The sequence below is a fragment of the Bemisia tabaci genome, chromosome 6 (assembly GCF_918797505.1).
Source record: "Bemisia tabaci chromosome 6, PGI_BMITA_v3".
NCBI classification, from domain to species: domain Eukaryota; kingdom Metazoa; phylum Arthropoda; class Insecta; order Hemiptera; family Aleyrodidae; genus Bemisia; species Bemisia tabaci.
This window is the reverse complement of record NC_092798.1, coordinates 4,749,431-4,763,488: the sequence shown is the minus strand read 5'-3', so window position 1 is coordinate 4,763,488 and position 14,058 is coordinate 4,749,431. Positions and strand designations below refer to the sequence as shown.

At 38.9% G+C, this 14,058-nt stretch overlaps 1 protein-coding gene across 1 annotated transcript in view; it reads right to left on the bottom strand.

The window, feature by feature from the left end:
- Klp3A (kinesin-like protein 3A) overlaps positions 1-14,058 on the bottom strand; it is a gene marked incomplete in the record, with an annotated part of 479,268 nt that overhangs the window by 14,687 nt on the left and 450,523 nt on the right. Inside the window, 7 exon segments of the mRNA XM_072301254.1 lie at positions 4,663-4,842; positions 6,149-6,376; positions 7,368-7,481; positions 9,479-9,615; positions 10,285-10,423; positions 11,740-11,931; positions 12,488-12,841. Of these exon segments, the coding sequence (XP_072157355.1) occupies positions 4,663-4,842; positions 6,149-6,376; positions 7,368-7,481; positions 9,479-9,615; positions 10,285-10,423; positions 11,740-11,931; positions 12,488-12,841 (1,344 nt within the window).

Here is a 14,058-nt window from a genome sequence, read left to right as displayed (position 1 = left end):
GGCCCTTTAGGCCCTTTGAGGCACTGGTAAACATTTTTTTAAAACATTTTCCTTTGAGGGAGTTCTTTTAGAGATCACATAGAAACTTTTTATGGGTTGAGCAAATTGCTTTTCGCAAAACTAAAAAATAAGGTACACCCTACCCCCCCCCTTCCGCCATCTTGCCATTAGATCTGATTAAATGAAAACGGAAGTGAAGAATTAAGTTCACCCTCAACTCTGTAGATACGATTTAAGCGGCTCAGAAGTTGAAATAGTTGTATTCTGTATATTCGCAAATTCTGTACACCGTCTTCTGTTTAAGTATTGTTGAAAGAAGGGCAAAAGCATACGTTTAAACAGGACCAAAGCTTCTGATTTTAAGCCCAATAATCTTTCCAAAAATAAATTCCGATCTCCGTCCGAAAGCACAGAGCCACATGTATATTAAAAACTCCTTAACAAGTTCGGGGCACCGGGCACCTCTGCTCTGATTATTTGAGTCCTTTCTACAAAAATAATTATCCAAAGACACCGTAAAATTGAAGGGGGGGGGGGGGGTTCACGGAGCCGAAGATGCCGCACAAGAAACAGTTACCTCTCCTGTTTTAGAGAAAACAATTTTTAAAATCAAAACTGAAGTGGTCAAAAATATTGTGAGGCATAATCCGGCATTATTAGACAAGATTCCAAAAGTGAGGGAGGCAATCGAGAATGCAAAACTCATGCGTGAGAAGTCACTCTGGCGGATTCATTAGTATGAGGGAGTCAGAGAAGAAAGGAACGGAATGGGCAGGGAGCGAACGAAAATCTGAGGGGCGAGCGATGCGATCGACGGACGAAGGTGACAGACTTGACACTCGATCGAAAAGGTATCCGTGATCGAGGTAAAACAAAATCAATATAAGGAAAACAAAGTGAATGAGGAGAAGGGAAGTTGGCAAGCGTGTCCCGGGAGGACTGAGGAGGGACCGAGTGTGAGTGGGCGAACTTGCCCGGAACTCCGGATGATAAGGTGTGAATGAGGTGCCGCTGTGCCACCTAGGTTTCGGTTCAGCGAGGAGGCATTGTTACTCATCTCACAACAGAACCAGTTCAACGCAATCGGTCAAAAATGTGTAAAATGTACGCATAACTGAAAGAGAATGTGAGACAGACTCCAGAAAAGGATGCTATGAAGGGAGATAAGAGACGCGGCAAGTCCGGCGGGCGGCGCGGCGCGGCGCGAGGCAGGTACGCAAGTACGGAACGCTGTATGACGGCATTGATGTCCAAATCATTCGAACTTGTGTTCAAACAGTAGCGCTGATGAGCAGGCTACTCATTGTCAGCCACTGCGCACCCTTCGGTGCATAGCAGCAGTTGGGAAGCATTCTACGTATTCGCTCACTTTTATAACGTGATTGTAAAAAATCTGAGTCCTATTTCCAAAATCTGATTAGAGCGGGCTCATCTCGAAACAATTTCCTGCCGATAGCCGCAAGAATCATGGAAATCGGCTTAGTAGAAGGCTCAAATGAACCGTGAAAAAACATGAAAATTTAAATTGTTTAAATGGGAGAATTCGCAACTTTACCACGTAATATAAAAATAAAACCTGGGTCATATTTTCAAAATCTGAATAAAGCGCGCGGGCTCATTTAGAGAAAATTTCCCATCGACAGCCGCAAAAATCATGAAAATCGGCCCGGTAGAACGCTGGAACTAACAAAAAGCGTTACCAGATATGCAAATTTAGGAGGTCTCGGAGCTTATATATGTCGCAGGCAATTCGCAATCGCCGGCAATTTACAAGCTGGTGGTGGATAAATATAGGAAATCATAAAATTCAGAAATAAAAGAACGAGATTAGAGTGCTGATTATGTTGCCTGTAATGTGAATAGACACTTTTACATCCTGAAAAACGTGGCAGGAATATGCACACTTAGAAGAGCGTGTAGTGAACTCTGTGACATTAGTTGGATTGAGATCGGACAGGCAACTAAACTAACATCGTGACAAAACGTAGAGTATCACAAAAAATGAAGGCGCTTCAAGCTGAGCTCATACTTTTGAAGACCATAACTCTCAAAAATTGCATTACGCCGATGCGCATCATTGCGATTTATTGAAACAACGTGTGAACCGCTTGCAAATTGCCGGCGATTGCTAATTTCCTGCGACATATAGATAGATATTATATCCTCTCTCCATTATCATTGCAAAACCAGCCTAAACGAACAAACGCAAAATCGACCAATTTCTCGAAATATTACTTTGTACTTAGGCGGTTCTAGACCTTCATGCTTGGAGGTGCCCAGAGGTGGAAAATGTCGGAGACCGATCCCGGAGGGGACGATCGCTCAGGGGAGGCCTAAGTTTCGGCCCTCAAGTTTTATCCCTTTCCTACCCTCCTTTCTCTTTTTTTCTCCTTCCTTTCTACTTAAATGCCTATAAATTCAATGTAGAAAATTGTTAGCAAAACTTTCCATCAAAACTACAATCTTACGAGATCCCCCTCCTCCCATCACCCCTTGCCCGTAATCATTGAATACCTGCAGATTTCAAAAATTCATGAAATAAAAATATTGCCAATTTTTTGCGCTTCATAATACGATTTTTATTGACGTTTTTACTTGCCCAAAAGCCTCTTTCACGGTCCCGGTAACCGTACTTAATTTTTGCTTGGGGGTGCACGGCACCCACTGGCACCCCCGTAGAACCGCCTATGGCTTTGCATCAGCACAGAACAAACTGAACTATGTTTTCTTCACGAAACTCCAACTCCGTGCTCGAAGCTGCCAAATAAAATTTAAAAGCTACGCTCAGGGGGCCGGAGCCTACTATTTTCCAAGAAGCTCCGGCTCCGACGCCCGGAGCTACGAAAATAAAATCCTTGGATTGGCTCCGGAGCCCGGAGCCGACTTATTTTTTCAAGAAGCTCCAGGTGCGGAGCCCGGAGCCAACTATTTTTCTCATGGTGCTCCGGCTCCGGAGCCCGGAGCTAACTATTTTTCTCATGAAGCTCCGGCTCCGGAGCCCGGAGCTGGAAAATCAAATCAACTGGCTCCTCTCCGGAGCCCGGAGCCTTGTAGTTTTCTGAAGAGGCTCTGGCTCCGGAGCCTGGAGCTGCTAAATAAAATTGACTGGCTCCGCCCTGGAGCTCGGAGCCAACCATCCCTATCACGAAGCTCCAGCTCCGGAGCCTGGAGCCCAATATTGGGTCCAAGAAGCTCCAGGCTCGGAGCTGGAGCCTGAAAAACGAGAAGGAGCCGCCTTGGCTCCGGCTCGCTCCGGATCCCTGATTTCACTAGACATCTTAATATTGCTTTTATTTTTATTTTTTTTTCAAAACTTTTGTACACCTTTTCAAGAGAATATCAGAGGTGAGTCTAAATGACAAAAGAAATATTAGGTAAAATTTTCGATTGATTCTGTTCATTTCTTTTTAGTGAAAAATTAGATAAATTTGAGAAGTTTGGCAACTGTGGTAAAGCACGAATGGCGGTTATGATACTTTGGCCGGAAGGTGAAGAAATGAAGAAGACAATGATAAAAGAAGGCTCATTTCAACATTGATAAACGAATACAAACATACTTAAAAGTAAAAAATTATCAGGTCTGAGTAGGAATGACTTCCCTCAATAAAACAGGGTTTATTAAACCAAAACCGAACGAAATTTGGGGACTTGGAAATTATTTTTAAGCGATAGAGAGGTCGTTTTTTGAATTATTATTTTAACCCATTTTGTCTTTAATCCTTTAGTTGAAAACTGATTAGTCTTAACCAATGAGACAATGAGAGAGGGAGAGAGAAAGAGAGAGAGAGAGATCTGCCACTCTCTAATTGATTATGCTGATAATTTCATTGGTTGAAACTAGGGGAGAGACAGTCATTCTTTGGTTCGAGTCCCTCCAAGTGGATGTCTTCTGTTTTAGGTTCGGCAGCCAGCTGATTTAAATCTTAGCGGAATGCAAGTAGCTCTTTTCTGGCTAAAACTTTCAGGGATTAGTGCTTGTGTTTTATATTTCTCTGTCTGATTTGTGTCATAGTATTTGGTGATTTCATGAGATCAGTTAAGCAAAATCTTGTGTTTAGTGTTACATCCCCCACCCCTCTATTTTTTTTTAAAATGTCTGGTTCCTTCCTAGTTCCTTCACCAGGCTAGTCTGGAGTAAACACTTCAACAAAGTGAAAATGTAAGGACTTGGAAGGCCTTTTCAAGACTAGAAATCAATGTCCACACAGCAAACTCCACATAGAGTATAAATACTGAAGCCCAAAATATTGTTTGAGACAGTAGAGAAAAGTGTTATCATACTTAAGATCAAATGTTTCAGTACAGCTGATGATGAGAGGAGAACAGACAATTTATTCATGACAATAAAATTGCAATCCTCACTCAACAGAATATAAAATATGAAGTTTGTGGACTTTCGAAGGTTTTTATGATAGGTCATGTGCTTTGAAGACCTTAAAAATAAAAAGCAATAAACTCAAGAATTTTCAATGGGTTTTCAAGAAAGTACAAACCCTGAGATAGACGCTGGAAGAGATAAGAAAAAAAATTGAGAGAAGCGAAATTCAGTCACTTGAAGATTCGAATAAAAAGGATAGATACCAAGGTGCGTTCAAAAAGTAAAGCGTGCTTAGAAGTGGAAATGAAAGCGGCAGAAATTGCAAGAATACTTTTTGAACACACCTGGTATTTTACCTTCAGCTGCTGCAGTCTCTTATACAGGGGTGTTTTCCTCCAATCAGGATCATTTTTAGCATCGTCCGTGTCTTCGTCTTCTGATGAGGACAATTCCACAAATCGGGTTGGGTGAATCTCTGTTGGTTCATTCAGGGCTGATGTTGACCTTGATCTTCTTTTATTCAACTGTGAAGATAATAGAAATAAATTATTTGAGGATGATTTGACACTAAAATGATATTATGATTATGGCGCTGCTGTAAGATCGAATTACCTTGAAAGCAGGTCTTTCAATAGTAAATCGTGTAGTAATATAGGTTAGGTCGGCCTCCTGTGGTGTAGTGGTTGTAGCGCTAGCTCTTTGATCGGGAGGTCCCAGGTTCGATTCCCGGCCAGGCGACCCGAGTTTGATGGTCTCAAACAATGGTTGCCTGGGACTGGTTTTTCGGTAGGGACGGAGGGGGGCCAGGACTAAAAAGCGCGGAATTAGCCCTTGTGGGCTACTTAAAGTGGTAAAAAAAAAAAAAAAAATTAGCGAGAAAAGTGATTTCAGCAGAGGAATTTTATCCTCAGCGAGTGTTTTCAAGATGCTTCTTTTACAGAAAAATTGAAAGCCATACCCTTTTGATCACATTATAAGTGCAAAAAACATATTTCTGATTCAAGTTCTGATTTTCTCCACACTTAAACTGAAACAAATCTACCTCCAAAAAAGGTGACAACACAATTTCCACGTATAAAATTCACCAGGATGGCAATTATTTTAAGGTTGGTCAATTGGGATTCTTCGACATGGAAGAATGCCTTGAGAGCATGATTTTTCGAACTTACAGAGGTTGGCAAAAAGCTGCTTTCTTAATCATATTTCTTCATAAATTAACATTCGGTAAACTGGAGGCCAAAATTTGATAAATTAGGTTTTAGCGGGCCAGTAAATGATTTTCATCATAACAAGGGTGGAGGATGGCTAATCATTAATTAACTTTGACCTTCGTCACATGGTAAAGAAATAACCACTATGAATTTGCAAAAGTTCCAAAAGAGTTCGAAGAAATTTCCAAATAATGATGCAGGAATATGCGTCAGATAAAATGGCAGTTGTTAGTTTTTGAAGGGTGACACCACTGCCGTGAGCAGATTGGCAATTTGGTTGCGTAGTAACGGTTAAAGGTAAACAACTGTCAACTTATGTAACACAAGTTCTGGCTAATTTTTCATTCATTTAGGAAATACGTGGGATGACTGCAGATCACCAGCTCAATTTAGAAAATATTCCCAAAACTGTTTGTCATTACTGAGAATAAAAAAATACCACTTGAACTGTTGTTTCATTTCACAAATGGATTGCAATTAGCAATAAGGAACTACAGTTTTTGGCTCATATATTAAAACGCCCATCTGCGTGGGGAAACCTGTTGGCACATGTGTTGTTTGTAAAATGAACTAAAAATTGTAGTTCTAATTGCAAAATGTAGTCCAAATAATAACTTACACTTTTATTCTTGGACGTCTGGGCTTGTTCCAGCTCGGTGAGTCTCAAGCGTAACTTGGCATTTTCGTCTATTTGCTTCTCCAAATCTTGGCGTAGCTGCCGTAATTTGCTTAGCTGTTCGTTTTGAATCTGCAGGCGTTGTGTTAATTGCACATCAAGTCCGGTGTTTTCCGCCGCGGTATTGATACTTATGTCCTTATCGGACAGTTGGTACAGGAGCAACAAAATCTGCAAAGATCCAAGAAGAAATTAGAATACTCCTGTTTATAGCCCCAACAGCATATAGACATTCCGGATTAGTGAACACCTGCAAATAGAACACTCTCCCAAAGAAGGGCATATTTTCCATCTCTGTGATTTTTCTGGATCTTAGTATCAAGTTCTATAACCAAACAACAAACCGGACAGCTTGATTATTGTAACCACGTCCCCACAACAAGGCTAGACATAGCCCTGTCTTAACCAAGCAATGCGATGTACTGCATTTTTATGTCCAATCGGATTGCTTTAAACTTTGAATAATCAGCCTACTGCGGGCCAATTATTGAAACTGATGGACAAAGCTACAGACAAGGACAACAAAAGGAATTTGGAGGGATCCTATTGGTGGAAGTAGGTGGTGGCAATGGACGTAGGAGGTAGGTAATGGACTAACTAACGGCAACCCACTGAAGACCAGACAGTTATTCCATCATTTTCTTCCTTAGTCTTTAAGAACCAATCCTGTTAACCAATGAGATCACTCCATACTCCCTATATCTTCTTTGTCTGTCGCTTTGTCCATCAGTTTCAATAATCGCCCCGCACATAACTAAGGGTATTATGTGTTTAAACATTGAGAGAAAGAATGAGATTCATACTTGAATTTATTCACCAGTCAACCGAGGCTCATAATTTTTTTTTTTTTTTTTTTTTTTTTTTTTTTTTTTTTTTTTTTTAGGGTTCCTTCAAAATCTTTTACCTTTTGAGATACTTTTAAAATTAATTTATGATAGAAACTTTCAAAGGTTGGATTGGAAGGCTTTGCAAAGAATCTTCTGATTTGGAGTTTTTTTATTTCGACAAAAAATGTTAATGTTCATGTTCATCGTATGGGGGAATGAACAAGGAAAAGCAAGTGCTTAGATGAACCTTCAAACCAACTTTCGGGGTCCCTTACTCAAAGGACACATCCACAGTGATGCTTTATTTATTTATCTTAATTTAAAATAGGAAATACCTTTTCTGCGTATTCTTTTTCTAAGGCAGTTTTCTGAGCCTCCGTATTGGTGTCTACTTCCGCCAGTTCCTTTTCCAAAGTCTCGATTTTATTCTGGTATTCCACTATTGAGTCCTAAAACAACAAAATCATTCTCTGTAGGAGTTGTGAACTTACCGGTGGCAAAGCATGAATGATCGATTATCAGTATTTCCCCCTTTGAAGCTATAGTAAAGAATCAATTATCAAGGTGTTCCTTGCGAACACCCTGTTTATATATCTTTTTCCATTGGTTTAAATGGCAGATCAATTGATTCATTGCAAAACAGGCCACGCCACTGAACCACACAGTAACAATTTTTATTTGTACAGCTTGTTGTAATCAGAGAGGATAGAGAATTTTGTGGGTAGATTAGTAGCTATGAAGGGCTGCTTTAATTTTTCCTCCTTCTAATTCTCTATTTTTGCTCTTCCTTGACTCCATAATCGTCCAATTCTCTGACTTTCCTTGACCTCCGAACAAGATTTACACCTTCTCCTTTTCAAAAATGCTGACTTTCGCTTAACTTAGGAATTTCCTTGTTTCGGGATCAAATTATGGAAAAAGGCATTCAGCAGCTGCTTAAAAGATGACAAGCCTTAAAAGTGACCAGAGAGAGTAAACAGTTGAAAGATCAATGATATGTTTTTTAAGTGATTTATAGAAGCGTCAGAGATTTCCTGACTTTTCCCGAGGGTCTTCTGAATGTTTTATGAGTAATGGACTACTAGACAAGGTACAAATTTCAGCATTCTGATACATGTTTCCTGACGAAAATTTCACGTAGAACACGATACGCACAACAAAAATTACCGAAATTAACTCCTTACGAAGATATTAAATGATTCTTGATGCGTAATTGAAGCCACCCGCTCATGAAAACTCAATGCTCTACGTGATTCACATCGCGCACTAAACGTTATCATCAACGTCTCAGCGATATATAAATCTGGCAACCTCAGTCCAAGCTTTGGCTCAGCTATAGCAAATTGTTTATAGTTTGAACAACACATGGTGGGAAATGAACATTGCTCGACTGAGAAGCTTGCTGAAACCGTTGTAGTGTGCGATTTGACTCACGTAGAGCTTTGAGTTTCTTGTGAGCGGCCAGATCAAATTCCTCGTAACTGATGTGAAATAAAAACGTTAATATCTTCGCTAAGAGTTGGTTTCAATAACTTTTGTAGCGCGAATCGTATTCTACGTGAAATTTTGGTTCAGAAACATGTATTAGAATGCTAAAATTCGTACCCTGTCTAGTGGTTCATTAGTAGATGCATCAATCTGATGGATGCCAACAGGCAAATTCCAGAGTCACCGACGTATCTTGAGATTCCTTCCTGGTTTAATCTTTATTAGGTCGTTGTTTTCGCTTAAATTACCTCCTTTTTTTCCCTGCTTACATGACTATATTGTCTTTTTAGTGTAATCCCTCTACACCTCTCTTTTCATGGTGAAGGGTCTCTTGAACTGATGTAAATTTCAGGGAGAAATGAACAAAAAAAAGTAGATGTGTCAGAGATTTCCTAACTTTTCTCCTGAATCCTCTGACTTTCTCTGTTTTTCATACCGCCAGGAGCCCTGTATTCATAATAGTATAACGAAATAGGATGAATAAAAAAATAATCAGGCCAAATGGACTGCCTTTTGCAATTTGGAACTATAGATTCTGGCCCGGTTTAAAAACAACGTGTGTGCCATTGGTTCCCCTATGCACATAAGTGTTTTTTCAGATGAGCCAGAATCTATAGTTCCAAATTGCAAACTGCAGTCCAAATAAAGGCAACTCTTTGAATCAAGAGCTTAGAATGACCCAAATGATCCACAATGTCTTACAATATGAAATTAAAAAAACTGATATCAATCGATATAAGACTTGAAACATATCTCAGCCTAAAAGAATATTACTCAGAGCTTCAGTTTCTTTGACGCCGGAGTTAAAAGATGACTGTACATTACGTTATAAAGGTTTACTTGTTTATAGTTTCAAATTAAAAGCCTGTTGGGACACCATATTGTACTGTAAAGTAATGTAATGCAATACAAACATAGATTATTCGAAAGTTGAGAAAGGTAATGATAATTTACTTACTCGCAATTCTTGCAATTGGAAATCCTTGCTTATTATGTCTTTTTTAAGTTCTACACAAATATCAAACAAATGCTTCAAAGACGCTTTAGCATCGAACAAGGATGATACAGAGTCAAACTTGGCTTTGACCTTGATATCTGAAAACCAAAAGGAGGACAGTAAGCGCACTGAGAAAGACTTTCATGATACACAATACACAATAATCTGATCTTGATTGTGCATCAATTGTATTTGTATCTACAGAATTCTGTTATAAAATCTTTTAAGATTGGCTCAGAGGTGAAAAATTTATTTTTTTAGATTATATCTGACTGTCACACACCTTTGTAACACTATTTCGCTTTGCATTGTTTGTACTAAAGCTAATTTTTTTTTCTCTTCTCTTAAAATGTAGCTGAGTATTTCTAGTACTAGTGCTTGAATATTATTTTTTAGTTCACCTAATCCTGTTCTGTTTTTTTTTGCTTTGTCATGGTACGCATTATCCCTGAAGATGACAGTGTAAAGTCGAAAAGCTTCGGTGAATGAAATTGTTTCATCAAATACATAATATGAACAGAATATGGCTAATCGACTTTCCTTCTTATCTACAGTAGCAGTTGTTACTGGCTGTCACATTTTGCTGTTCTTAGAATGATTGTTTGGCATCGAAGGGACAAAGTAAGCAAAAATAATGTGGCAAGCAATCTGTTAATTAGAAAAAATGGTATCAATCCGCCTTTGAATATCTCTCTCCTCAAGGCAAGGGAAGTTACATTACAAGCCTATTAAATCCAGAGAGAGGGAAAAGTTTCCTGTAATTTTACCCTGATTGGATTCAGCAATTTTTTGTTTCAGATCCGTTATCTGAGCAGTACGGAGCTCAAATTCCTCTTCATTTCGTTGGATTTCGACCAAAATGTTATGACGATCTTCTTTTGACATGTTGGAGTCATTCAGCGTGACCTGGAAAATCATTGATAACACGTACATCAGTGTTTTTTCATCTAATATCTCAACAAGCCAATTTTCTACAAATAATACAGGATTCAGTGGTTCTTAATCATGTTCTACCACTTAAATTTGGTAGAGAACACATTACTCTCCGATTATCAGAAACATCATCTTCGATATGAAAGTTCAGTTGATGTTTTGTATCTTTGAAAAGATGATTTTCTTTAAACTTTAAATGAAATGAAGGACTATGGCCCTCTCATATAGGCCCATAGAGTTATTTGCACCAACCATAAAAAAATTTGAATGATGAAAACAGGATTCGTCAAAATCGAGGTACCTGTGTTGGATGCGAGAGTCAAAATGTGATGCTTTTTTTACCCAAGTCCAAGCTACTAAACTTAATCAAGCGGGTCAGTTGCACTAGACGCGGAGTCTGCTTTGGCCATTGAAAGATCAAGAACCGGGAAGAATGATACAGTCCGTCAAAACATCAAATTTCTATTTTCAATATGAAAGAGGTATGCTGCTGTGCTAAGGAAAAACGCCGTATAAACCTTCAAGCTTTGCCAAATTTCTTTTGATAAAACATGAATTTCCTGGTGCATTTATGAATATTTTCCTTTTGGTTTTTCAGATAATTTTGTACACAATTTCACCTAAAGTTCCAAAAAATTTCAAGGAAAAATATTCTTAACTTCCCTTAAAAATAAAGTTTTATTGAAGGAAATTTGGCAACTCTCGAATGTTTATACGGCGTTCATCCTTGGCATGGCAGTATGGGAGAGCACTGTGCACATACATCAAGAACCAATATAAAATATTCTTGAGGATGGGATTGTCGCACATTTTTCTTAAAATTCATTTTTGTAAAGTACATAAAAAATGAGGAACCCGTATTTTACCTTTTGGACACTTAACCAAATTTTAGGTGGGGAAACAAATTCCTAAGTTGCCGAAAGTTCAACTCCATTTCGAACATCCCTCCTACAGATTTTGTGACATCACAAGGATCATTGACCGCCATGATTTTTTCAACTGCAATCGTTCAGTCGCACAGTGGCCATGATACATTAGATTCACGGTGGTAGAAGACAATGGGACACCTTTTATGAAATCATGAGAAGAAAGCCAATGAGAAACGTTCTTCTCATTACCACAACTGTAAGCTCCTTTACGTTTGAGCTTTCTTAAGCTTGGAAATGTATTCCTCGCTAAAATTTTCACAGATGACACTTTTTTATTAAGCGATTCCAGGATCATGCGACAGGTTCATTCCGTTCTAAAAGGAAAAAGAGTTCTAAAAGTTCTCAGATAGAAAAACTTACTTTAAGCATATCTAAGTGTTTTTCGATAGACGCCTTATCTTCTACTAATTGCTCCAGGGTTTTTTCCGTCTGTAAAGTGCCAGTGATGATATCTAGCTCGTTCGTGATCCAAGCTTGTAACTTTTCGAATTTATTAGAGGCAGAAGTTTGCTTCCTCCTTTCTTGCACTGATTTTTGCAGAGCTAATGTTTCCTGGAATTAAAAAAAACATAACTGAGACCATTCATATATCGATGGCGAAAACGTCGAAAATACGTATCTTAGATTTGCAATGTTGTAGGTCCAATCATGATTAATCATAATTAAAAAGCAAAGAACACTTTGTTCGCCAATTTACTGTAAATTTTCTTCATTTATTCTAAAAAAATCAAACAGAATTGCAAGGAGGCAAAATAAAACAGGATTGGAAACTTTTTAACTGTGCAATGGAAATATGTACACATTTTGTGAATTGAACATGAGTCTTCAGATCCATAAAAATAGATGCTTGGCAGGGCTTAGATCACAATGGATATAGTGCCTTTTGCTTTAAATACGTTCAATTCTGGTTCAACACAAGAAGCACCTACATGCATGGGAAAATCCAACATGGCATATATTCTTTCAAATATGATCCAGAAATGGTGGTCTCTAATTGCAAAATAAGGTCCAACTTGATAATCAGTCTCTTCAAAAATTTGCCTTCCGGCACTGAGGTCTCTAATCCCACACCGTTCCCATATCATGAACATTATAGAAATCTACAAACCTTGAGCCTCTTGTTCATTGCGGTGGCTTGTTCGCACTTCCGTTTAAGAACGATCTGCTGTTTGTTGTGCTTGTTCTCCAGCCGGATTAGTTCATTCTGGCGGCGGCGGTCTTGCGTGCGCAATCGACACAACTCTCGCTCACGTTCGATTTTCCACTGCCGGAAACGCTCGCTTTCAAACTTCATCTGCTGGATTAACCGCACCTTGGTTTGCTTCATTGCTGTGATCTCACTGTTCAGGTTCACAATCTTCTTGTCTGAGTTCTCTTTCATCTTGATTATTTGCGCTTGCTCACTGATCTTTTGCCGTAAGGATATGATAAGATGCTCCAGCTCTTGAAGTCTTTTGCGTCTCTGTCGATTGAAGTAATAAAACAAATTAGTTTAATCTACTTTAAAAACTATACATCAGAATTGGATAAACGATTCATAATATTTTGTTTTCAAGGATTAGATCTTTGGTGATGAAATTTTGTATGCATGTTAATATGAGCATTCTCAATGACGTAGATGTATTGATTATTTTGATAGTGAAACTAACACAATTTTTTCTCTACTGCCATAATAACCCTTATGTTTATGGCTACATCAATGGTAACAAATAAGTCTACGGCCATATCTAAACCTGTATCTGTGGCTACATCAAAGCCTTCTTCCTTGGCGTCTGCTAGATTGCGGAAAGAAATGGATATGTTGTATGTGTGGGGAATTTGCGATTTGACTGTTGATTCTTAAGTAAAAGTTGGCGAGAGACATGACGGTGCCACTGGTTTTCTCTAAAATCAACTCCCAAGCTCAAAAAGAGCTCTCAAGTTGAGGCCAAAATGGAGGGGATATCCCACACTATCCTGAGAGTCCACCTCTACATCAAGACAAACTCTCCATGCGAAGATAGGGAGCAAATACATTAGCAGGGTTGCCGTATTTTCAGTTTTGGAGTCCCCAAATAAAGTGGCAGCCCTGTCAATGCAGGGTTGCCAGCCAAATTATTTTTTTCCATTCCCTGACTTTCCAATGTTTATCCCTGACTTTTAAGTATGGATCTGACGCAGTCTGTTAAAGTGAAAATGAGTCAGTTGATCCCGCAACGCGAGCCCGAGATCACCCGCGCCTAATTCCACGAAAAATCAGAAAAATCCCTGACTAACACCAAAACTCCCTGACTTTACCCGGTTGATTTTTTTCCCCTGACTTTTCCCGGTTTTCCCCGTCACTGGCAACCCTGTTAATGTATTTGCTCCCTATCTTTGCATGGAGAGTTCGTCTTGATGTAGACGTGGACTCTCAGGATAGCTTGGGATATCCCCTCCATTTTGGCCTCAACTTGAGAGCTTTTTCTGAGCTTGGGAGTTGATTTTAGAGAAAACCAGTGGCACCATCATGTTTCTCGCGAACTTTTACATCAGAATCAACAGTCAAATTGCAAACTCCTCACACATGCAACATCTCCATTAAAGGATAAATATAAAATTAACCTGAATGCATCAATCACCAGTTGACCCATCCATTAACACATAAATTAATGTTGAATGGTGCCATTCTCAGATATGATATTTGTTCATTCTTTTCTT